General features: G+C 31.4%; 3 protein-coding genes across 3 annotated transcripts in view; 2 read left to right on the top strand and 1 right to left on the bottom strand.

The window, feature by feature from the left end:
• The window catches only part of LOC139494525 (uncharacterized), a 163,854-nt gene that overhangs the window by 103,291 nt on the left and 33,162 nt on the right, over positions 1–27,401 (top strand). The window lies entirely within an intron of this gene.
• Positions 272–3,559, bottom strand: LOC139494543 (uncharacterized). The gene is made up of 2 exons (XM_071282706.1): positions 3,386–3,559; positions 272–3,154 (listed from the first exon to the last, which is right to left on the bottom strand). The coding sequence occupies exon 2, from the start codon at positions 3,141–3,143 to the stop codon at positions 2,058–2,060; it is 1,086 nt and encodes a 361-aa protein (XP_071138807.1). The 5' UTR covers positions 3,144–3,154; positions 3,386–3,559; the 3' UTR covers positions 272–2,057.
• Positions 4,993–11,077, top strand: LOC139494560 (uncharacterized). The gene is made up of 2 exons (XM_071282723.1): positions 4,993–5,090; positions 7,439–11,077. The coding sequence occupies exon 2, from the start codon at positions 7,459–7,461 to the stop codon at positions 8,341–8,343; it is 885 nt and encodes a 294-aa protein (XP_071138824.1). The 5' UTR covers positions 4,993–5,090; positions 7,439–7,458; the 3' UTR covers positions 8,344–11,077.

The following is a 27,401-nucleotide window of genomic DNA, read 5'->3' as shown; positions in this document are numbered from 1 at the left end:
AGTTTTATCAACTTTTCTGCATCAATTTACCACCGCTAATGTGTATATAAGTCGACGTTGAATATAGGTAATATGGTACAATTTGCACCTGATATGTCTTTTTCGCCGCTCCATCACGCGAGATGTACAAGACTTTTCTTACAAAATACGATGACGTACGTAAAAGAGGGTGTATCATACAGATATATGAGTTCCACTTATCAAAACATTCTACCACCACTTTATTAATATTTATTTCAAACTCCTTTTTGAATGTTAATAAATAAAGAGACGAGTTTAGTGACCTTTATACTTCTTCAATATAAATGAAAGAAATTTCAATTACAAATCAATGGATTGGAATTAAATAAGCTATACATTTGATCAATCATATATAGATTATCAAACCAATTTTGTGTGTCATCTTTCCATCTGTTCTCCTGTTTACAAAAAAATGACTTATTTTTCAAAGGTCTGATTTGAGATATTAGCAACCACAACTCTGAAATCGGCTATTTGGTTTTAAAATGTCATACAAATAGTCATTTTCTGACCCGATTTCGCACATTTTCTCCTTTCGTTCCCCTTTTGGAAGAAGTATTTAAGTTTTTCAATAACGAAACTTTATATCATAATGAAAGTTATGTATTTCACTACCATTCCTATACCATTCATTTATGTCATGAATATGTGGTCAGTGTAACGTTTTTCAATGCTCTTTTCAAATTATCGTCTGACTATTTTGATTCGAGGGCCTCTTTAACTCGTTTGTAAGGACGGGAATGTTTTGAGATTTAATTATAAACCTGGTACCATTTAGGAATTCTTACAACTGGTCACTGTAAGTAGACGTTTTGTAGTAGTAGATTAATTTTCTATCTATCTATAATAGCTAGTTCAGTGGCGGATCCAGGAGGGTCCGGGGGTTGGAATCCCCCTTTTTTTGCCGATCAATGCATTTGAATATAGTTGGAACCTCCCCCCCCCCCCCCCTGTACTCTGAGTTGGGACCCCCCCCCCCCCCTTTTTACAATGGCTGGATCCGCCACTGCAGTTTTCAAAGGAATAGGAAGACGTTCTAAAATTTATCGAAATTGTGTTTTATTAAGGAAAAGATTTTATCGATAGTAAATTTTGTAGAAACGGAAAATAGAATTTGATTATTAAAGGTTAATGATACAACATACCACATAAATTACTTACACCCGAATTTTCCGAAAATAAACGGACGAACACAAAAAGTCAACAGCAACGAACAACGCATGGCCCAGGTAGCCTTACTTGGTTCAGACACGAATAGTGATGCACGGTGGTGTAAAGATTGATATGATATCACAAATTTAAGCTGATTAAGAACTTTTATGGACAATCACTTCGTTAAGCAGTCAATGGATGGTAATTTTGATAGAAAGTTTCTGTTTTAAAAAAAGTAGACAGCGATTGTTTTTAAACTTTTAATATGAAGAAAATATCATGTACGACGGCTATCAAGTGACAGTAAAAGTTTACACTGAACCTTAGCTAGATAATCTAAAAAAACGATTGTAATAAGCTGTTGATTAATTCTTGACACTTGAAACGAGGAAACTTACAAAACAACATTACTAAACTGCACTTAACTGAAAAGGAAAAAAACAACAGAAATATACATATTTTATACCACTGTCCCAGGTTAGGGGGAGGGTTGGGATCCCGCTAACATGTTTAATCCCGCCACATTATTTATGTATGGGCCTGTCCCAAGTCAGGAGCATGTATATTCAGTGGTTGTCGTTTGTTTATGTGTTACATATTTGTTTTTCGTTCATTTTTTTACATAAATAAGGCCGTTAGTTTTCTCGTTTGAATTGTTTTACATTGTCTTATCGGGGCCTTTTATAGCTGACTATGCGGTATGGGCTTTGCTCATTGTTGAAGGCCGTACGGTGACCTATAGTTGTTAATGTCTGTGTCATTTTGGTCTTTTGTGGATAGTTGTCTCATTGGCAATCATACCACATCTTCTTTTTCTTATTATTGTTTATACATAAATTTATTATTCTGCTAATGATTATAATAAACACTACCAGTTTGGCTGTTTATCTAGCTTTAAATTTTCTTAAATTTCCCATGGCAAGATTATATTTTCTATCGGCACTTGAAACCCTGTTGAATAAATATCCATTATCTGATTCTCTTATAGTTTCCATATCTGCGGTTCTTTCTTTGAATTTACTTTTAAAATTTGACCATTTTTTTGCATTATAATTCGGTGAAATGTATGTAGGTCCAGGCGTTGTTCGAATATTTGGAAATAAACGTGGTAAAGATGAATTTTTCTTGTTTATAACGTTGTCTGGATAACTTCTTGTCAGTTCTTGTTTGTAAAAATCAGGCATGTTAAATGTTGCTGAGGATGCCCAATTATTGCGTGTTGTTGCATCAGATAACCGGAAAGCAGGATCAATTTTCATAGCTTGCACTTGATGTTTATGCTGTCGTCCTAATGGATACACATTATACTTAACGTCTTTCCCACTTTCATTTGTTGTAGATAACCAAGAGTTCCTTTCCCTTGGCGAGACGGTGTTGTCTGGATCTGGTGGTAATCCGAGCACATTTCTGACATTTTCCCTGTTTCTGTCTGTACAACATTCGCACGTGAGAACGCCCGTGCCTTCATACCACGGTATAACATGTCCGTAGTTATGGTTACACAGATAATCGTCTATCATTGTATCAACTATTTTTCTTTGTGATTGTAAACGTTCTTGCTCTTTCATAGCTTGTGTTACTCTTGGATTTACTTTTTCAACTATTTTGTTAGCAGTATCATATCCTGGTTGCTTTTTAAATTTTGTGGTATATATGTATTTCGGAACATCGTCCACAATTTCATCGTCACGTATATCATCCTCGGGGTACACTAGAACATTTGCTTGTGAGCCAGCATCTTCATTTTTCAGGACTTCAGTTTTTGGTAAATATCCTTTAAACACGGGTTTAGGCTTTGCATAGTTTAAGTTGTGCTGATAAAGATTGTTATCTTGTTTCGGGTAGGTTGCAACTAGGCGACCAACATTTTTTATAAGATGGCCATGCTTTTTCTGCAATTGTCGGAATGAAATTTCATCTTCAGCGGGACCTAAGCGAAACCTTCTCGTCTTTTTTTTATTTGAAGACATCACCAATGATACTGAAATAGAAATTTTTTTAGGAACGTTCTTTTTTTAACTACATGTATTAGCCATATTTCTTTTCAAAACCATATCAATTTGCTATCTACAGTACAGATATTGAGTTTCTGAATAGCTATCGTGTTTACGTTAAAAATTTATGAAGATATGAGGAAAAAAATCATATTAACTTAACACAAATTAGTAAATATTCTAAGTTCTACATAAAGGAACGAATTTAATTTTCTTACCCAAATCTTCGTCATAACTCTCTTACGATATACGATTTCTGTAGTTAATCCACACGGAAAGAAGCCTTGGAATATATGTAAAAATCTTTCTGTTGACGTTTTAATTTGAAGTGAATATAAAAGCGCTTGAGCCTTACGTTATGTCACATTACAAAGCAAAACACATTTAGTTATAGATCATTTGTTTTCAACAAAACTTGCCAATATCCTATTCCTTCTATTTAGTAATTCTAAAACTTATTTTGTCCTATTCACATTATTATAAAGGGCTCACATATCTTAATGTTTATTACTTCAATTGATATTCAGATATGATCACAATGATTAAAGAAATAATTTTACTTTTAACGTGATTAATTTTGAATTTACCTGTTTGATATTAAAAACATCTTTTTTTTTCAAAAGTAAAATTGAAATTATATATAATGTATATGTGTAAGAGTTTTAACAAGTTTATAAAAAAAGGCTCACTTATCCAACAATAAATTTTTGTGGTTTGTAACAAATATTTAATACATTTTTGAATTTTGTAAGCAATACCTTTTGTAGAATAGAACGACATTTCAAAAGTGAAATCATTAAAATTCAAATTAGCGATTAATTACATTTTCATATGACGTCATTGGGCCTTTTTTTTTTTTGTTATTACAACTCTCCTTGCAGTCAAAATAGACTTCCTATTTTTCTAAAGAGGACATATATTCATTGAAAGGAGACATAACACGGGAAAACTCTGTAATTTTTTTAAGTATGGGAAGATTTAAAAGAAAACGTTCGAAATATTGTTTGAAATTTCAAATGAGTGATAATGATTTGTGTTGCATGGTTGTTGATTTACTAATGTCCAGTGGCAGATATTTCAAAACATTACACTGATGAGAATATATGTATGTTAAAAAATAGTTGAGGTAGTACATCATTACAAGCAGACATTGTTAAGTAATATTTTACTCTACTCAAAAACGTACATTTGCTCTTTGGTCTTGTTGTTATATCTATGACATGTTTCCATTCTCAATTTTATAACAATGAGAATTAAATGATGGCCATATTCGACGGTCCAGACCGAATATGTCGAATATGTCCCAATTTTAGCTTAACCGTTATGTCCACAGTTATTTGGTCGTGAATTTCATGTAGACAATAAACCAAACGAAAAAATCGCACCTGGCCTTTTTGTTTACAGTTTTACGGATTTCAGGTACCGGGTCATTTTCGAGCACAAGTTCAGAGAATTTATACGGGAATAATAATGGTGTGCTTTTGTTTTTTGAAGTATTTTTTTTCATCTTATGATCGATAATGCAGTGAGGAAGTTAATGTTGATTAAAATATTAAAATATGGTATAATACGACAACAATGTAAGTTGTAGAATGTAATAATTTAAAGACAATCTTCGCTCTTCCTTTTGTAACCTCGTAATTAAAAATCTGTTTGTAATACTTTTATATAACTTATATTTAGTACTAATCCAGGTTAAAGTCGCCAATGTCAAATTTGATATCTTTTTCAATCTTTTCTTAATTTAAATGCCCTTAATTCTACTGATTAAACAAATTATTTTTTAATAGATTTTCTCCCTTTGATATATAAAAGAAATACACAGGTGAGATCAGGTAGACAAATCAACCATGAGACATATCGTTCTATGACAACAATAAACAACATGGCGATAGCTGTACCGTTGTGATCCATTTTGTGCATGTAAGTCTGCTTATTTCTCCTTTCTTTATCAGAAATATTGAAAAAAAGACTTCTATGATTGACCGCGTCAAATGTAACAAAACTTCAACAGATACAGTCAGTTTACGAAATAATTTTAAGTAATTGGTGTCTGTAATATTGTCGGAGGACACAGTTATCGTCCTTTCTTAGTGTGGACAGTCTATATATATAACGCTCGTGAATCTGTCCATTTTTTTTTTAAACCTTCCAAATATATTTTTTCTATTTTATGCATTTAATAATAAGAAAGAGGATGAAATTACATGAAAAAGATGGTCTTTTATTCTAAAGTAATGATTTAATAAATTTTGAAATAACCACGCAGGGGTTTCCAAATTTAGAGAATTTTGGAGATATCATTGAACTATATATGATTTGGCAATAATCCCAGTGTTTAGACAATACATGTACATATAAAGCTGCTTTGTTTTACTTATAAAACAAGTAGACCTATTGAAAGTAAGCGACACGTCGAGATTGCTTAATAATTTCTACCTGTTGCTAAAATGATGTCTCGTGCTTCAACTATATCTTATATACATACATTTTCTATCAGTTTTACGAAATGAAATTATTGCCACTGGAGGTTAATTAATTAACAACCATTCAACACAATTATATTTTTCAATAGTTTGAAATTTTTAACAATATTTCGAACGTTCATTACTATAAACTTCACCTAACTTTATAATTTACAGTTTCCACGTGTCTTTTCTCCCTTAAATAAATAGGCACTGGCTACGGTTACATGGAAATGTAACAATAATAAAAATATTATTGTTACATTGGGGACTAAATGCCGGAATGCATGGTTGGATAAGGAACCGATTAATTACGAATGTAACAATAATTATTGAGGCTACGGTTACATTGCGTTATTGTTATATGAAAACAGCAATGTTCGATGGGACTAGTAATATGTACTAAATAATAAAAGTCGAAGACATTATCTTATATTAACAATACATACAAGTATAACATACAATTTTTTGATTTTTTTATAGTACGTCCTCCATGGATTCTGAAATTGGACTCGGACATCTCTTAAACTGAGTTTTACTATGCGTAGTGTTGTGCGTTTGTTTTTTCTACATTGGCTAGAGGTATGGGGAAGGGTTGAGGTCTCATAAACATGTTTAACCCCGCCGCAATTTTGCGCCTTTCTCAAATCAGGAGTCTTTGCATGGCCTTTGTAAGTCTTGTATGATTTTTTAATGTCAGTTTCTTGTGTATAATTCGGAGTTTAGTATGACATCCATTATCACTGAACTAGTATACATATTTGTTTAGGGGCCAGCTGAATGACGCCTCCGACGGGTGCGGGAGTTTTTCGCTACATTGAAAACCCATTGGTGACCTTCTGCTGTTGTCTGCTCTAGGTTCGGGTTGTTGTCGCTTTGACACATTCCCCATTTCCATTCTCAATTTTATACAGGTATACAGAAGTTCACAGTGTTAGTTCACAATTAGCAAACTTTGCTTTTGATGTATCAATTTTTGGTAAGTGCGTTTGTATAGCTGTATGAAATTTGTGTCTTGATATTGTTTCAGTTTCGTTTTAAACGCATCCCATGCAAGTTTTAAATTTTTCCCCCAAATAAAAGTGGTATAAATAGGAATCTCTTTATCTTTTGTTCAAAGTATAATGACAGTAATACGAGTAGGTGTGCAGTTAAATACTTAAAAGTGAACAGTTTTCTCAGCCCGAGTTTTCAACAACAAACCATTGAACTATATTTTTCGCCTTTGGCACTACTAATTTGAAGTAGTATCTTTAAGAACACCAAATCCATTAATACCTAAAACTATTTAAACACCATTTGTTGAATAATAATATTTATTATTATAACAAGTATTATTTAGTAGACATGAATGAATTAAGCAACAAAACTGACTATTTGGAAGATTTAAGTTTAATACATCTAGCGTACATTGCTGTTTTTCATGTAACAATAACGCAATGTAACCGTAGCCTCAATAATTATTGTTACACTCGTAATTAATCGGTTCCTTACCCAACTTTGCATTCCGGCAATTAGTCTCCAATGTAACAATAATATTTTTATTATTGTTACATTTCCATGTAACCGTAGCCAGTGCCAAAAAAATATATAGACATATAATGTAAAAATCATTTCAATTTATTATCGTAAACTGTATATTGGCCGACTGTAGTAAAATTTAAAACCAACATAACTTATTATGTAAACATACTTAATTTTAAAAGTCTTGGGGTATTTAAATATTCGATTAAATTTGTCTACAAGAAAACAATCGATATAGATTTCATTTCTTTAAAGACTTTTATTTACTGTTTTTATTTGTAGGGTCTTTGACGTACGTAGCAATGGCTGCCAGCAAATCAAAATATCAAGTATCGGTGACCAAGCTTCATCGTCTTCCTCCGATCCGTGAGGAAAGCATGGGTGGCCGTACTCCAAGAAGTGCAAGAAGGACAAATTCTGACGGATTTGTGACAACTGATTCTAAAATAACCGTACAACCTTTAAATCCCAAACCTTCTATTCATGTTCGTCCTCTGCCAGGTAAATCAAGAAAGGTCCAGTTTCAACCGGCAGGGCCGCCTCGAAGTGAAACACAAATATTAGATTCCTACCCTAAAACTGTGTATAGAGACCCACCCGACGAACCAATGACAAAAACACCTCCACAAAAAATTAACCCGCAAAAGACTATAGTAGACGGATTAGTGGCTGACTATCTCCATTATGCTCAATACGGACATATCATACCAGTATACGAAGGCACTGGAACTTTATCGTGTTCCTGTTGTACAGATAGAAACCGGGAAAATGTTAGAACTATGTTGGGATTTCCTACTAATACTTCAGGCAGTATACCACATAACAGTGTAGGTTATAGACCAATGGGTCCAAATCCTAAACCAGACACTTGGCTTACTGGTAGCACCAAACCACCAATCAGTTCGCAAAAAACAAATCAAAGTCCACGGTTTGATGAATTAGACTTTGACGATTTGTCAAAAACTCCACGTGGTAACACTCAAGGCAGAGAAAATTGGTTGGAATATCAACCTAAACCATACGCATCTTCTTATGCAAATGCTGAATTCAACCGTCCACTCTTAGTTTACAATCATTTTAAAGAAATTAATAACGATAACTCAAAATATTTTTCAAATCAAGTACTTGATGCGAATACAAAGTACGATGACGCAATGAAAAAGTTGGAAAAATTCTCATTCAGTTAACAGCGACTTTTATAGTGTACTCAACTACTTCTGAGTATATTTAAGATATTCAACATTTTGTGTTTACTTTAGTGCTAATAAGACATTTTACATTTAATTCTAATTACGAAAGATTAAATATTTCAAAAAATGAAGTTTACGACAAGGACCTAGTTTGATCTGAGATTTTTTCGAATTTACAAAATGCATAATTGTCTTTGTTCTGTAGTTTATCTTTTTTTATTATTCATCAACATAAAATTTTAATTTTTAACATTTTTTCTTTCTTCCAAAATTTTTACGTAATCATGATAATTTTATGATACTTAATCACCAAACGATCTGCATAGTAACTCTGCAGAAATTTGAAAATGAATAGCATTGGATGAACATGACTTGCGATCGATCTTAATCGTAAGTTTTTTGTGAAACTGACTCCAGGTACTTAAGATTGATAGCATATGGTAATATTATCTTCAAACAAATATAAGAGTACTGTGCAGTGACAACTTGGATTTCGTATTTTAGCGATAGTTTTCATCGATGTGTACGTGTTAAGACATCTAGTACTTTCGACTTAGTTATTTGTAATTTGAAGCGAGTGTTCGGAAAATGTAACCGTGTTGTAGCTGACAGATATATGAACAAAACGTCCAGTATAGACATATTATGTTGCCAGTGAGCCATATCGAACAGCTGATCATATTTTTTCATTGAAATCAATTATTGAACAATACAAGACTAAACATAAGAAAGTTTATGCTGCATTTATTGATTTAAAAAAAAGCCTTTCATACGGTATGGAGAATTGGATTATTCCATATACTATTAACACATGGAATTCCAAAGAAAATTTTTAACATAGTTTTTTCAATGTATACCAAAACAAAGAATAGAAAAAATTTAATGAAGGTTTAAGTACATCTTTCATATCTGAAAGAGGTTTCAAACAAGGCGATATTCTAAGCCCTTTACTATTTAATATTTTTATTAATAATATTGTTGAAAATTTAAAAAAAACAATAGCACAGACCCTGTGCTAATTGGTGATGATAAGATTCATTGTTTGTTATAATGACTTGGTACTATTGTCAAGTAGTCCAGAAGGACTACAATGTAGTCTTGATACACTAGCTCAGTTCTGTACAGATTGGAAGCTGGAAGTTAATTCTACAAAATCAAAAGTCCTAATATTCAATTCTAACGGCAAATCATTTCAAAACTTTTTTACTATCAACAAATATTATATTGAGACAGTTGATAAATATTGTTACCTTGGGATAACTTTAAAATTCAATGGCAAATTTAACCTTGCCTCCAATTAATTGATGGAAAAGGCTAGAAAAGCTCTATTCAAAATAAAGAAATCTCTTAGTCTCAACAATTCATGTAGACTTTTAGAAAAACTTTTTGATACAATGGTACTTCCAATTTTATTATATGGAAGTGAAGTTTGGGGTATTGAATCAATTCAAAAAAATACTGAGAATGAACCATATGAAAAGTTTCATATAAAATTTATGAAAGAAATTCTTGGGGTTCACTGTAAAACTTCCAACCATGCATGTCGCAGTGAGCTTGGTAGACTCCCTTTAAAAGCTAAAATTTTGTTGTCTTCCATGAAATTTTTAGATCATTTAATCTCATCTAACAAAATCTTAGCTCATGACATATTTATTCAAACAAGAGAAAACAACCTATGGACAAGTAATATGAAGAAATGTATCCATAATCTGGGTTTCTCATATTTAACATCTTTTGATGTACCTATTACACCTATGCTTGCTCAAATAAAACAACGAATTCATGACCAAATTTTACAAGAACAGAATCATATATTACAGAATCATCAAAACTATCATTTTTTCGAAATTTTTGTTTTTCAAATAAACGTGCACACTATGTTGACCAATTGAATATGTTGAAAGATAGGGCACCTTTGGCAAAATTAAGGCTAAGTGCACACAATCTTGAAATTGAAAGAGGTAGATACATGCAAGTTAACAGAGAAAAAGGTTGTGCAAATTATGTCATAATAAAAATATAGCAGACGAAAAACATTTTATCTTGCATTGCACAAAATATGAATCACAAAGAAATGTTCTTATATCAAAATTGTCCAATTTTAAAAATTATGACAAACAATCTAAAACTGAGGATGAATATATCAAACTATTACTTAATAGCAAGTGTAGAAAAACACTTAGATTAATATCATCTTTTATTAATCAATCATTTGAATTAAGGAAAAATGTACTTATAAATGAGTAATATGAACAATTTGAAGCTATAACATACAATATACTTATGTCAGTAGTCTATTCTTACAAATTAACCTATATATATTGATATTTATAACTGCACATTTCAGTGTTCGAAATGTGCACAATGATATGCTATGTAGTATTGTTTAATTGCTGCATCATTACTATTAGTATACTAGTTGTATGGGCCGTTGCCAATTATTGTAATTGAGTTTGTGCCAATAAAATATTTGTATTTGTATTTGTATAAGCGAAAAAAAAAAATGCAGCAGTATTCAAGTACAAAAAAGATAGTTTTGCTTCGTTTGTTTTTAATTTATTTTCGTTTTGTTGCACATAATTAGATATTTAATTTGCAACACTATTATTACAATTTTTTCATCCTATCATTATCCAAACTTATAGTCTGTCAATCGCTTTTAGGATATTTGTCCAAATTTTGTATTCATTATCCTAGTGACGATAATTTAGTAATATATAAATGACATTTGGTTTGCGTTTTTATTGGCACTGCCCCTTGTCATGGACTTTGAAAGTCCAACTTTTCCATTAGTTTACAAATTGTTAAAGTTTGTGTTTCTGTCATTTAATACTTACGATAAGTTAATGGTATTTGATATATACATTTGTATTACAATGTTACATCTCATTTCAATGCACACAAATATTTGACATCGCTGCCTCAATCATAGTGTATTGACTTCGTTGAAACTTTTACACAGTTAACATGTTCTAGTTAAATGTGATTAGATCAGTTCAGGATCGTGGGTATGTAGATGGTATTTAGTATAGAGTTGTATAAGGATTCGCTCGTCTCATTTTCGCCAACTTTAAATCCGCTTTTGCATATAGTTTACTTGTTAAGGATTGTGTTTATTTCAGTTTAAATATAACCACGTGTGATAAGACAGGAGTTGTTTAAGCATTAGCATTTCTCATTTCCACTGAAGTTATTTAGCCCCGCAACTTCAGCCGTGGTTCATTTATTGACTTTGAATGTTTTGCATAGTTTACATGGTAGAGTCTTTTAAATATTTGCCTTATACTATCAAAATGGCGAGTCATATGTATGTCAACAGTTTATTGTATACGATTATACTGTTAACATATGTTTATGGTAGAGGAATAACAAAAAAAAATTTCTACGCATTAAAATTTGAAATTTTCTGTCATTTATATAATTATTTCATCTTATTTTATATTTCAAAAGCCGAACAATGCATCATTGATTAAGTTTAGTCTTTATTTTATTTTTTATCTCAGTGTAAAACGCTGCACACCATTGCGTAACTCGCTGTACAAATATAAATCTTTTCAAAAGAGGGGCGATAGATACCAGAGGGACAGTCAAACTCATAAATCGAAAATAAACTGACAACGCCATGGCTAAAAAATAAAAAGACAAACAGACAAATGATAGTACAAATGACACAACATAGAAAACTAAAGACTAAGCAACACGAACCCCACCAAAAAGAGAGGCAAAAGATACCTGAATGACATTAAAACTCATAAGTAAAAATATGCTCTTAAAGAATATCGTTTTCACCAGTGGCTCTCGAATGCACACAGTTCATGTCAACACAGAAATGCCGATGACTGGGCTGTTGTAACGAAACGCCAACCAGCGGTTGCTTCGAACCAGTGCTTTTCAATAGTCATCAAATGTAACCAGGCTTATAATTGTTATACAGACGCGAAAACAGTTTAATGATTGAAACAGGATAGAATGGTAACCGAAGATAATATACCTCGGAGTTTTCAGGTACGCATTTTTGTTTTGTCTTGTTTGGTGCTTGTCACTATGAAAAATAAAGCATTTACCTAAGAAGTCCATGTACAGGTATTTAATTATAGCGAACTAGCAAAAATAGTATAAAAGAAGGATAATACCATCTTACTGACTTATACACGTACCAATAATTCATTTATCAACTTGCAAAAAATTAAATGCACAGTAAAATTACGTACGCAAACGACTTTCCAAAATATTTTGCATTCATTTCACAAGATCGAAATTAGCTTTACACGTATATGTCAAAATATAATTTCACGTTCTGTTTCGAACCCAAAAGATTATATGTACTAGATGGAGTTCTTCCAATGAAGTGCTACAATTTTATACACTTTTACAATGATCGATACCACTTCATGCATCAGTTCAAAATCACATCTTTACCCATAAAGGTAATAAAAGAGGGACGAAAGATACCAAAGGGACTGTCAAACTCATAAATCGAAAATAAACTGACAACGCCATAGCTAAAAATGAAAAGACAAACAGACAAACAACAGTACACATGACACAACAAAGAAAACTAAAGAATAAGCAATACGAACCCCACATGTTCCACATCCTGCTCCACATGTGGCACCGTCGTGTTGCTTATGTGATAACAAATCCGGTAAATGGTCTAATTCGGTAGGTCACATTCATGAAAGGGAAGGGGATTGTAGTTACGACGCAAGGAACATATCCGATATCATTTGTGAAACGGTTTTTCCATAACGGTCAACCAACTCGTGATGGCGTCCGTAAAATTTACGAAGGGATGATTTCAACTTCACCATTTAGAACTCTTGGTTTGATAGCTTCCTTGTGAACATCAACCGTCTATCAAGAAAATCATGATAGGAAATGCAAGCACGGGAATATCGTATCAATTGGGAGATATATACCCCGTATGAGGTGCTGCTGGAATGTTGCTACTTAGAAATGGAAAGGTCACAATTGGACAGCTGAAATCATCTCTTTTGTCGTAAAGTTTTGTTTTCAACCGACCCTTATTGTCAATTTCTAGATGTAAGTCAAAATATGATAATAACATATTTATTCAAGTGAATATTTGATTAACGTCTCGCCTTTTTTACAAAGATATATACATTATTAAAAATACAATTCAAAAGCCACTCAATAAAGAGTTATGAGAGACGATAAGATGCATTAAAAATAAACGCCACAATAACAAAACTGTATTTGTATTTCCAATATGATTGCCAGTTTTTGGCACAAAATCTAACTTCATTGATATCGGAAAATACAAATACCAATTTTCGACAATTATCAAACTTCATAAAATCTGGTTCAAAATTTAAAATTGGTTGTACAAAACTTCTCTAAAGTCCTGATAAAATGGACAGCATAAAAGTACATGGAATTCATCTTCTATAGTAGCATTAGAATAAAATACACCCTCACTCCTCCATTAAAATTTTCCAATAGTGCTCTGTTTTCAATTTGGGATTTAATCAAGGAATAGTACGTTGTTCAATCCCTCCTTTGTTAAAATTGAACGTAAGTTTTGTTATACTTATGAATATGTTTAAGGATTTTTTCATTTGAAATTAAAGCCTAAATATTGAAATCAAGTACAAATCTGTTAAAATGGCATTTCAAACATCGACTGCAATAAATTATTAGTAACAACAAAGAAGTAAAAATGTATGGAAATAATACCAGACACAAGTTGGTTCCTTTTTCCTTTTTCCTTTTTCGATATTCAAATTTTGAAAAATATTACAAGTCCAAACTAAAAATTTGTTTTCCTTCAAAAAAAAATTTCCTCAGAATTTTTTTTTCCTCAAATTTTTTTTTCCTCAAATTTTTTTTCCTCAAATTCTTTTTTCCTCAAAAAGTTTTTCAAATTTATTTTTCGTTTCCTTATTCGGTTTCTTTTTCCTTATTCGGTTTTCATTTCCTTATACAGTTTCTATTTCCTTATTCGATTTCCATTTCCTTATTCGATTTCATTTCCTTATTCGGTTTCTTTTTCCTTTTTCAATGTTTATTTCCTTTTTCAGTTTCTATTTCCTTATTCGGTTTCTATTTCCTAATTGGATTTTCATTTCCTTATTCGATTTCCATTTCCTTATTCGATTTCCATTTCCTTATTCGGTTTCTATTTCCTTATTGGGTTTCTATTTCCTTATTGGGTTTCTATTTCCTTATTGGGTTTCTATTTCCTTATTGGAATTTCGTTTCCTTATTCGATTTCCATTTCTTATTCAATTTCCATTTCCTAATTCGGTTTCTTTTTCCTTTTTCAATCTTCATTTCCTTTTTCGGTTTCGATTTCCTTATTCGGTTTCTATTTCCTTATTCAGTTTCCATTTCCTTATTGGATTTTCATTTCCTTATTGGATTTTCATTTCCTTATTCGGTTTCTTTTTCCTTATTCGGTTTCTTTTTCCTTATTCGGTTTCTATTTCCTTATTCAGTTTCCATTTCCTTATTGGATTTTCATTTCCTTATTTGATTTTCATTTCCCTATTCGGTTTCCATTTCCTTTTTCGATATTCAAATTTTGAAAAATATAACAAGTCCAAACTGATTTTTTTTTTCCTTCAAAATTTTTTCCCTAAATTTTTTTTCCCTCAAAATTTTTTTTTCCTCAAAATTTTTTTCCTCAAAATTTTTTTTTTCCTCAAATTTTTTTTTCCTCAAAAAGTTTTTCAAATTTTTTTTTTCGTTTCCTTATTCGGTTTTTCTTTCCTTATTCGATTTTCATTTCCTTATACAGTTTCTATTTCCTTATTCGATTTCCATTTCCTTATTCGATTTTCATTTCCTTATTCGGTTTCTTTTTCCTTTTTCAATGTTCATTTCCTTTCTCGGTTTCTATTTCCTTATTCAGTTTCTATTTCCTTATTGGATTTTCATTTCCTTATTCGATTTCCATTTCCTTATTCAATTTCCATTTCCGTATTCGGTTTCTTTTTCCTTTTTCAATGTTCATATCCTTTTTCGGTTTCTATTTCCTTATTGGGTTTCTGTTTTCTTATTGGGTTTCTATTTCCTTATTGGGTTTCTATTTCCTTATTGGATTTTCGTTTCCTTATTCGATTTCCATTTCCTTATTCGATTTCCATTTCCTAATTCGGTTTCTTTTTCCTTTTTCAATATTCATTTCCTTTTTCGGTTTCTATTTCCCTATTCGGTTTCTATTTCCTTATTCAGTTTTCATTTCCTTATTGGATTTTCATTTCCTTATTGGATTTTCATTTCCTTATTCGGTTTCTTTTTCCTTATTCGGTTTCTATTTCCTTATTCAGTTTCCATTTCCTTATTGGATTTTCATTTCCTTATTGGATTTTCATTTCCTTGTTCGATTTCTTTTTTTGATATTCAAATTTTGAAAAATATTACAAGTCCAAACTGAATTTTTGTTTTCCTTCAAAAATTTTTTCCTCAAATTTTTTTTTTCTCAAAATTTTTTTTCCTCAAAATTTTTTTTCCTCAAAATTTTTTTTTTCCTCAAATATTTTTTTCCTCAAAAAGTTTTTCAAATTTTTTTTTTCGTTTCCTTATTCAGTTTCTCTTTCCTTATTCGATTTTCATTTCCTTATACAGTTTGTATTTCCTTATTTGATTTTCATTTCCTTATTCGGTTTCTTTTTCCTCTTTCAATGTTCATTTCCTTTTTCGGTTTCTATTTGCTAATTGGGTTTCTATTTCCTAATTGGGTTTCTATTTCCTTATTGGGTTTCTATTTCCTTATTGGGTTTCTATTTCCTTATTGGATTTTCGTTTCCTTATTCGATTTCCATTTCCTTATTCGATTTCCATTTCCTAATTCGGTTTCTTTTTCCTTTTTCAATATTCATTTCCTTTTTCGGTTTCTATTTCCTTATTCGGTTTCTATTTCCTTATTCAGTTTCCATTTCCTTATTGGATTTTCATTTCCTTATTGGATTTTCATTTCCTTATTCGGTTTCTTTTTTCTTATTCGGTTTCTATTTCCTTATTCAGTTTCCATTTCCTTATTGGATTTTCATTTCCTTATTGGATTTTCATTTCCTTATTGGATTTTTCATTTCCTTATTGGATTTTCATTTCCTTATTCGGTTTCCATTTCCTTTTTCGATATTCAAATTTTGAAAAATATTACAAGTCCAAACTGAATTTTTTTTTTCTTTCAAAATTTTTTTCCTCAAATTTTTTTTTCCTCAAAAAGTTTTTCAAATTTTTTTTTTCGTTTCCTTATTCGGTTTCTTTTTCCTTATTCGATTTTCATTTCCTTATTCGATGTCTATTTCCTTATTCGATTTCCATTTCCTGATTCGATTTTCATTTCCTTATTCGGTTTCTTTTTCCTTTTTCAATATTCATTTCCTTTTTCGGTTTCTATTTCCTTATTCGGTTTCTATTTGTTATTGGATTTTCATTTGCTTATTCGATTTCCATTTCCTTATTCGATTTCTGTTTCCTTATTCGGTTTCTATTTCCATATTCGGTTTCTATTTCCTGAGGTAGCACTCCACAGTTAAAAAATAAAATTAAAAATGAGCCACAAAATGTTTTATCATCTCCTATTCCTGGATTTCTAATACATTAACCTAACTGTTTGTGTTGTACATGTGCATATGTATGTAATCAGTATCTTCCATAGATTTGATTTTCAAAAGTGAAAAGGGTGAAAATTAATTCCTTTTATATGTATCCATGGCAACATTCTGCATTTATTTCCCATAAAATATTGCAAAAAGGGGGGTGAAGATGTCACATTTCACCCAAAAATTTGGATCAAACTAGAATTTCAATGCCTTTGAGTGATACCTTTTCAGAAACTGTTTCCCTAAATCTTCCTAATGATCAAATAAAAAATGGGTGTCTTTCGCCTCATTTTTTCGTAAAATCCAATCACAAAGTTCGTGCTATAAAAAGTTGGAAAAAAAACATTGCAATAATTGCCGGACCAGTGTATGGTAGGGACATGCAAATACGGACTGTCATACAGAAAACAGCCTATAATATTACATACATTACATAACCTTGATGTTCATATAAACCCAATACAAATATTATTTTAATACTCAGCTATCCAAAAATGAATTTTATTGCACACTAGCTCTCATATTTGAAAAATTCACAGGGGCCAAAATGCGAAACTACACATCTAACTGTGGAGTGCTACCTTATTCGGTTTCTATTTCCTTATTCGGTTTCTTTTTCCTTATTAGGTTTCTGTTTCCTTATTTGATTTCTTTTTCCTTATTAAATTTTCATTTCCTTATTCGGTTACTATTTCCTTATATTTATAACTATCATACATCAACACACACCAAACTGGATGTAATTGAAAGATATCTAGAGGTCAATATACAGGCTCGAACAAAAGACCAAAAAAGGAAAAATATAGCGAGCTTTTTTGGGATGAAGATGTAGTAAAGACCGAACGTCAGTTTTAGTCGGATATACTTTAATGTTAGTCTTACATGTTGTTCTGGAACTCATTCCTCATTTATTCGTCAAGTGATCATCATTTTATATTGTTAACGTTTCATTGCGTACATCGCTTAATGTGCGCCAGTTTTAGGAGTTTTATACAGGACAGTGTAGGAATCCATGTTACTTTCCCCTTTCTCTGAATAACGAAAACTGCTCAGCGGGTCATGTGCACAACTACAAGGAACATTCAGCGGACACGTTCTTCTTCTTCTTCCGGTAAGCGGCCACCGTCAACTGGTTGTCCAAAGGAACAATTCATGGCTAACCACAGCGTCAGTTACATTTAAAACATTACAAATTTTGTATTTACATCAGCCATGAACTGTTTTAATATCTTTTCTTATGTTATAAAGAAATTATGAACATTTTACCGTTCAAACTGTTCGTATCTGAGATGTTACAACTTAATTCCAGACAGAACCCGACGTGTGCAAGAATATTTATCTATTTATTATTATAAAGAACTTTAACGGCTTTATATATCTACGAACTGTTTATCCGTATATTTTATGGACTTAAATTATCATTGAACACATTGTAAAATTGTATTTATATTTTATTTTCAGTTTTTCATCTTTTGGATTGGTAGTAAAATAAAAGTCAGCTCCTTATTGTTTTATCCTTACATTGACCCAGTCATCTTGGTTACACTCACTGGTCCGGCCAGTACACATTATAGATGTGTATATATATCATTGATTCAGTGGCGATGGCAAATAGACACTGATAAGTCTTAAATAAAATTTTATAGCTTTGAATGTTTCTTCATCAGTTGACTAAAAATAAGTGGAGGTATGTTCTTATTGCCGACAAGAGAGGCGCTCTACCTATATTAATTTGTGCATAAAGCGATTGAAAGTTGTTAGATACTGAATGCTTTTACCACAAATGCGCCTAACTTTTAATCTGTGTATATATACTTAAAATACGATGATAAAATTCATGTCTTGTTCAGGATTTCTGTCAGATCCAACCATGTAGAAGTCATGTTTGTGAGCTATGGTTTTAGTCGATGATGTTCATGAAGGACCTGTAGTACAAAGTATATCACTGGATTGAGCTCTCTGTCTAAGTGTATCATTAAAGTGCTTTGCTCATTTTTTTGTGAAATAAAGATTTGACAGACAACTCTCATGTACAAGGATTTGTCAAAGTAGTATTCATTCTATGTACAATGTATGTAATCACTGTGCTTAAACGGCCGTGGGTAACTTAAGTTACCCACAGCCCAAGATGGCGGACTCTAAACTTGTTGAGATGATAGTTGATACGAAATCTACTTTTTGCAACGTTTTTCATGATCTATGTAAATATTGAGAAGACTTTTGAATCAGGAAATCACTTGCCATCACTACATATGCGTTAATTTTGACTTCATTTTAGCGCAAGGCCAACTTTTAAAAAAAAGCATAAGATGTCCGTAACTTATAAATCAAAAATAATCAGACTGTCCGTAACTTTATTTTCGGATGTGGGTAACTTTGTTTTCAAAACTGTAAGATTAACAATTTCAACACTTAAAGGACAATAAACACTATCAAACCCTTTAATTATTACATAGATTTATACAATAACGATATGCTTCAAAAAGCAAACAAGAGTGTCACGGATTTTCCGTTAAATTAAAAAAAAAATATTCCTGGGATAAAACGGGATTTTACGGTACGGCGAAATTGATCTAACATTCTTCTAGCTTTAAAGATTGTTCACTGATGAGTCCTTGGTCGGTGTAGCCGCGGAAAAATTGATATCCTTTCCTTTAAATCATGATATTCTGAATTGTTAGTCTCTTCACTATATCTAGTGTGATGTGTTGTTGATTTCGAGAAAAAAAAATGCCAATATCTAGGAATAGATGGAAGGCTATATTGTTAAACAGGATTTAGTTTATTATAGCAATAAAAGTAGATTTAAAAGCTTCTAAAAGTTTCATTGACCTCAGGGATTCAATAAGATCGGGTATCAAATCATACATATCTTCTTTAGAGGTTTGGACTGATATATCTATGTATTTCTGCTAAGGATTGTCCTCCGAAATTGTTCTCCTAATGTCATTTGCATATGTTCACTATTAATTGATTGATCGATTTTTGGTTGCTTAACGTCCAGTGGCAAATATTTCATGCACATCCAGACGGTAACAAGTTCACAATAAATACTATAGGTAGGTCTTGAAATAATAGAAGCCATCTGGGATGAAGATCGGGGAAATATGGACTGCCACTGGAAATTAATGGTATATCGGATAGGGACAGAAATTTTGCCTAGCTACAGGCCACCTACGGACCCATCAAAGAAGTGTTGCAAGGGTTCTTAACGTGCCCTCCTTACACGAGGCATCGGATTTAACGTCCCAAATCTGACCGGACGTGACTGCGTAGTTGATACATCCCGCACAGCCAAACGGACGCCTCACTTCGGCGAGCGTTTTACTGCCGGTCGGGAGAAGACCAAGTGACCATATTTCTATTCCCCAGTCACCCTTTGGGGTGTTCACTATTAATGTAATTTCTACAGTTGGAAATGGTGAGATTTATAACCTGCATGTCATGATTTATCATCTAAAACTTAAGCAGTAAACAATCTATAAAGTCAGTAGAATGTATGATTATATATTAATTTTGCCGTACAATTTTCTACATAAGAAAATGCCTGTACCTAGTCAGGAAAATGGCAGTTGTTATCCATTCGGTTGAGTTTTGGATTTTTCCATTTGATAAGGGACTTTCCTTTTTGAATTTTCTTCAGAGTTTAGTATTTTTGTAATTTTAGTTTTTAATGCCTGTACCAAGGCAGGAATATGGCCGTTGTTTTCTATTCGTTTAGTGTGTTAAATTGAGCTTTTGGCTTTGCAATTCCATAAAGGACTTTCCGTTTGAATATTCCTAGGAGTTCGGTATTTTTGTTATTTATCATTTCTTTTTTTTATAATTACATCTACGAATAAAGATTCTTTGAAAATTACTGACATCATGCTAAAGTTACGGACAGCCCTATTGGTATAAGGAAAAAAGTTACGGACGAGCTGTTTTGAAGTTACGGACATCATAAGTGTTTTGGAAAATCGTGCTGTAATCAATTATTTTGTAGTAATAAACCACGTTTTACATTGCAGAGTTTTCTTAAAAGATTTATATAACTTTTTAATTACTGAACATTTCTTTTGTATTCATTGTATTATTATCATATAGGAGCAAACTTCCTAACCGAAGCCAGGCGGCTCCATTTTGGGCTGTAGGTAACTTAAATTACCCACGGCCGTTTAAGCACAGTGATTACATACATTGTACATAGAATGAATACTACTTTGACAAATCCTTGTACATGAGAGTTGTCTGTCAAATCTTTATTTCACAAAAAATGAATTGCACCGCAATGAACTCAGCTCAAAGCAAAGCACTTTAATGATACACTTAGACAGAGAGCTCAATCCAGTGATATACTTTGTACTACAGATCCTTCATGAACATCATCGACTAAAACCATATCTCACAAACATGACTTACTTCATGGTTGGATCTGACAGAAAACCTGAAAAAGACATGAATTTTATCATCGTATTTTAAGTATATATACACAGATTAAAACTTAGGCGCATTTGTGGTAAAAGCATTCAGTATCTAACAACTTTCAATCGCTTTATGCACAAATTAATATAGGTAGAGTGCCTCTCTTGTCGGCAATAAGAACATACCTCCACTTATTTTAGTCAACTAATGAAGAAACTTTCAAAACTATAAAATTTCATTCAAGACTTATCAGTGTCTATTTGCCATCGCCACTGAATCAATGATATATATACACATCTATACATGTGTACTTGCCGGACCAGTGAGTGTAACCAAGATGACTGGGTTAATGTAAGGATAAAACAATCAGGAGCTGACTTTTATTTTACTACCAATCCAAAAGATGAAAAACTGAAAATACAAATATAAATACAATTTTACAATGTGTTCAATGATAATTTAAGTCCATAAAATATACGGATAAACAGTTCGTAGATATATAAAGCCGTTAAAGTTCTTTATAATAATAAATAGATAAATATTCTTGCACACGTCGGGTTCTGTCTGGAATTAAGTTGTCTCATCGCAGATACGAACAGTTTGAACGGTAAAATGTTCATAATTTCTCTATAACATAAGAAAAGATATTAAAACAGTTCATGGCTGATGTAAATACAAAATTTGTAATGTTTTAAATGTAACTGACGCTGTGGTTAGCCATGAATTGTTCCTTTGGACAACGTGTCCGCTGAATGTTCCTTGTAGTTGTGCACATGACACGCTGAGCAGTTTTCGTTATTCAGAGAAAGGGGAAAGTATCATGGATTCCTACACTGTCCTGTATAAAACTCCTAAAACTGGCGCACATTAAGCGATGTACGCAATGGAACGTTAACAATATAAAATGATGATCACTTGACGAATAAATGAGGAATGAGTTCCAGAACAACATGTAAGACTAACATTAAAGTATATCCGACTAAAACTGACGTTCGGTCTTTACTACATCTTCATCCTAAAAAAGCTCGCTATATTTTTCCTTTTTTGTCTTTTGTTCGAGCCTGTATATTGACCTCTAGATATCTTTCAATTACATCCAGTTTGCTGTGTGTTGATGTTTGATAGTTGAAAATATAAGGAAATAGTAACCGAATAAGGAAATGAAAATTTAATAAAGAAAAAGAAATCAAATAAGGAAACAGAAACCGAATAAGGAAAAAAAAACCGAATAAGGAAATAGAAACCGAATAAGGAAATAGAAACCGAATAAGGAAATAGAAACCGAATAAGGAAACAGAAATCGAATAAGGAAATGGAAATCGAATAAGGAAATGAAAATTCAATAAGGAAATAGAAACCGAATAAGGGAATAGAAACCGAAAAAGGAAATGAATATTGAAAAAGGAAAAAGAAACCGAATAAGGAAATGAAAATCGAATCAGGAAATGGAATTCGAATAAGGAAATAGACATCGAATAAGGAAATGAAAATCGAGTCAGGAAAAAGAACCAAATAAGGAAATGATAATCGAAAAAGGAAAAAGAAAACGAATAAGGAAACGAAAAAAAATTTGAAAAACTTATTGAGGAAAAAAAACTGAGGAAAAAAATTTTGAGGAAAAAAAAATTTAAGAAAAAAAAATTTGAGGAAAAAAAAAATTTGAGGAAAAAAATTTGAGGAAAAAAAAAATTTGAGGAAAAAAATTTTGAGGAAAAAAAATTTGAGGAAAAAAAAATTTTGAGGAAAAAAATTTTGAGGCAAAAAAATTGGAGGAAAAAATATTTTGAAGGAAAACAAAATTTCAGTTTGGACTTGTAATATTTTTCAAAATTTGAATATCGAAAAAGGAAATGTAAACCGAATAAGGAAATGAAAATCCAATAAGGAAATGAAAATCCAATAAGGAAATGGAAACTGAATAAGGAAATTGAAACCGAATAAGGAAAAAGTAACCGAATAAGGAAATGAAAATCCAATAAGGAAATGAAAATCCAATTAGGAAATGGAAACTGAATAAGGAAATCGAAACCGAATAAGGAAATAGAAACCGAAAAAGGAAATGAAACCGAATAGGGAAATGAAAATTGAATAAGGAAATGGAAATCAAATCAGGAAATAAACTGTATAAGGAAATGAAAATCGAATAAGGAAAAAGAAACCGAATAAGGAAACGAAAATCCAATAAGGAAATAGAAACCCAATAAGGAAATAGAAACCCAATAAGGAAATAGAAACCGAAAAAGGAAATGAATATTGAAAAAGGAAAAAAGAAACCAAATAAGGAAATTGATATCAAATAAGGAAATGGAAATCCAATAAGGAAATGAAAATCCAATAAGGAAATAGAAACCGAATAAGGAAATAGAAACCGAAAAAGGAAATAAACATTGAAAAAGGAAAAAGAAACCGAATAAGGAAATGAAAATCAAATAAGGAAATGGAAATCGAATAAGGAAATAGGAACTGTATAAGGAAATGAAATCGAATAAGGAAAAATAAACTGAATAAGGAAACGAAAAAAAAAAATTGAAAAACTTTTTGAGGAAAAAAAAAATTTTGAGGAAAAAAAAATTTGAGGAAAAAAAAATTTGAGGACAAAAATTTTGAAGGAAAAAAAAAATTCAGTTTGAACTTGTAATATTTTTCAAAATTTGAATATCGAAAAAGGAAATGGAAACCGAATAAGGAAATGAAAATCCAATAAGGAAATGGAAACTGAATAAGGAAATAGAAACCGAATAAGGAAAAAGAAACTGAATAAGGAAATGAAAATCCAATAAGGAAATGAAAATCCAATAAGGAAATGGAAACTGAATAAGGAAATAGAAACCGAAAAAGGAAATGAAGATTGAAAAAGGAAAAAGAAACCGAATAAGAAATGGAAATTGAATAAGGAAATGGAAATCGAATAAGGAAACGAAAATCCAATAAGGAAATAGAAAGCCAATAAGGAAATAGAAAGCCAATAAGGAAATAGAAAGCCAATAAGGAAATAGAAACCCAATAAGGAAATAGAAACCCAATAAGGAAATAGAAACCGAAAAAGGAAATGAACATTGAAAAGGGAAAAAGAAACTGAATAAGGAAATGGAAATCGAATAAGGAAAAGAAAATCCAATAAGGAAATAGAAACCGAAAAAGGAAATGAACATTGAAAAAGGAAAAAGAAACCGAATAAGGAAATGAAAATCGAATAAGGAAATAGAAATCGAATAAGAAAATAGAAACTGTATAAGGAAATGAAAATCGAATAAGGAAAAAGAAACCGAATAAGGAAACGAAAAAAAAATTTGAAAAAACTTTTTGAGGAAAAAAAAAATTTGATGAAAAAAAAATTTGAGGAAAAAATATTTTTAGGAAAAAAAATTTGAGAAAAAAAATTTTTGAGGAAAAAAAAATTTTGAGGAAAAAAAATTTTGAGGAAAAAAAAAATTTGAGGAAAAAAAAATTTTGAGGAAAAAAAATTTTTAGGAAAAAAAAATTCTGAGGAAAAAAAATTTTGAAGGAAAATTTTTTTTTTAGTTTGGACTTGTAATATTTTTTAAAATTTGAATATCGAAAAAGGAAAAAGGAAAAAGGAATCAACTTGTGTCTGGTGGAAATAATACAAACATAGAAAATTATATACTGACCCATTGTTTTAGATGTCACCATTTCGATGAGATTTGTCAGTTGTATTGTCATTCTCTTTCAGGACACTGTTCGAAACAGTTGTAATGTCGTCATGTCTTTACTTTTTATTTCAGCACTAATTTTCACTTTCATTTTTCAGTGGTTATTTTCTTTGCTGCATTAATGTATAGCTGTAATTCCTTTTTTATGGAGATGGTTTACAGAATTATCTTGTTATTGTCATTTTTTTCTTTTGTTACTTCCTTATTTTTTTAGAGGTGAAAAGAAAGATGTATTATATTTCAGGACTTGTTTTGGATTAGATCCCTGTTCGTCTCAAAACAGTGTGGTATTCTTTCCGAATAGACTAAATCAAGAAATAAAACTAGATACGAAGTTTCTAAACCCTATATAAAATTTGCTTTCCTTTATTAAACAGTATGTCAATACATTATAAGCTTACCAACCAAAAAAACCCAACTGGAGGTGAAAGGAACCAAACGGACATTCAAACTTGTAAGTAGAAATAAACTGACAATGGCATGGCAAAAAAACAAAAGAAGAGATCAAAATGCAAACAACAGTACACAAAACACAAACCCAAGCTAAACATAGGGGTGATCACAGGTGTTCCGGAAGAAGAATCAGATCCAGCTCTACATATGGCATCCGTCGCGTTGGTCATGTAATTATTTTTCTATTTAGCTTTTTTTATTTTCACCTTTTGTTCAGTGTGAAGTTGCCAATTGTTTTCATTCAGTTCCTTTCCCCTGTCTCCTGACTACCTTTTTGTATCCTTTAGTTCTTTTTTTCTGATGGTTTTGCATCTTCGTTCATCTATAAAATTGGTTCAAGGTCAAGACTTCTTTAACATATGCCAGATGGACATAAACTTGTAATAATTAACATACATTCCAAAAAATGTCGATCCAAGTATTATGCTTAACTACTTATGGGCAGAAATAAGTCTTAAGTCCTTATTTCCGAATAATATATTATACCCTACAAGTATTCAATTATGTCACAGAAACTAAAATTTTATTGAATTTCAAATGCGTCATTTATTTAACCTCTTTAGATTTAATGATTGTTTACATGAAATAATATTACAACTGAGCAACTGACTTATCAATAATTTTCCTCTTTTATGATAATTTTGTCCTTGAACATTCATACGATTGAGTAAAAAAATAGTGAGTGGTAACCTCCTGTCGTAGCAGGTTTAAATGTGTTGGAAATTAAAAAAAACAATACATATATATAACCATCACCTTTACGTTGTCGCAGTTAAATAGCAGAATACAAATTTATGATTGTTTGAAGATCTTTGTAAGGCAATAATCATAGTTTACAGGGGCAAGTCAGCAAAAAGTCATCAAATGGATCACAAACCAACGATATTTAGAGAAGGCTATCTAGCTTCGGATAACAGAGAGTAAATAAAGGCAACAGTAGTATACCGCTGTTCGAAATTCATAAATCAAAAGTTAACCCAATTGTATACAGATAGATGGGCTAGTTTCTGTTTATAGAGATAAGCTTAACTCAATGATATTCAAAGAAGACAATCTAGCGCCTATTATAAGAGAGTAAACTGAAGGCAATGAAATTCAGAGAAGATAATCTAGCTTCTGTTAAAGTCATAAGAAACCTCAAATTAAAAAAAATAATGCATATGTTTTTTTATAACTCAATGGATAGTTTTCATTATAAAACTTATTTAGCACATACTTACAACTTTTCGTCCAATCAAATTGCTTGAATTTGCCTTCTAACTTTCATAGTACATACTTTTTTCGTGTACTAAGTAACTGCGCATGAATGACAACAAGGGTAAGATTTCATTGTATCGTAATCAAGATATTGAAATATAAATTGCTACTGGCTGCTTTGAAAAAATGTTGTGTTCCAAATAAAACTAAATAGTTTGTAATTAGTTTTCAAATTAATTTTTAAACACCCCACTATTTAATCTTTGGATCTAACAATGTTTTTGACGATAAAAGTTGCTTTCAATTAAATAAAAAGTAACACCTATAGTTATTTATAACTTGATTAGAGTACAATGCCATATAAAATTGTAATCATTTATCTTCCATGTAATTACTTGTACCCAAAAATAGAGTGAACCATGAAACCTTGTGAAGGGAAATTAAAGCAATTTGATCTATTTCGTCATGAATTGATTGATTATTGATTGCTTAATGTCCAGTGACAGATATTTCATGCATGTAAACTATCCACTAGACTACCTATGGGTACGGGGTACATACCAGGGGCAGGTCCATCCATTTTTAAAAGGGGTTCCAACCTAAAATAAAAGGGGAGGAGGTCCAACTGTATGTTCTTATTCAAAGCATTGATCATCCCAAAGAAATAAGCGTTTTCCAATACCCTCTTTTTGGATCTGCCACTGCAAACTATCTATATGTTTTAAAAATTATCATGTATAGTAAACACAGCTTT

This window comes from Mytilus edulis, chromosome 1 (assembly GCF_963676685.1).
Source record: "Mytilus edulis chromosome 1, xbMytEdul2.2, whole genome shotgun sequence".
Classification (NCBI taxonomy): Eukaryota; Metazoa; Mollusca; class Bivalvia; order Mytilida; family Mytilidae; genus Mytilus; species Mytilus edulis.
Note: the sequence above shows the minus strand (reverse complement) of the source record. Positions and strands in the feature narration are given on the sequence as shown.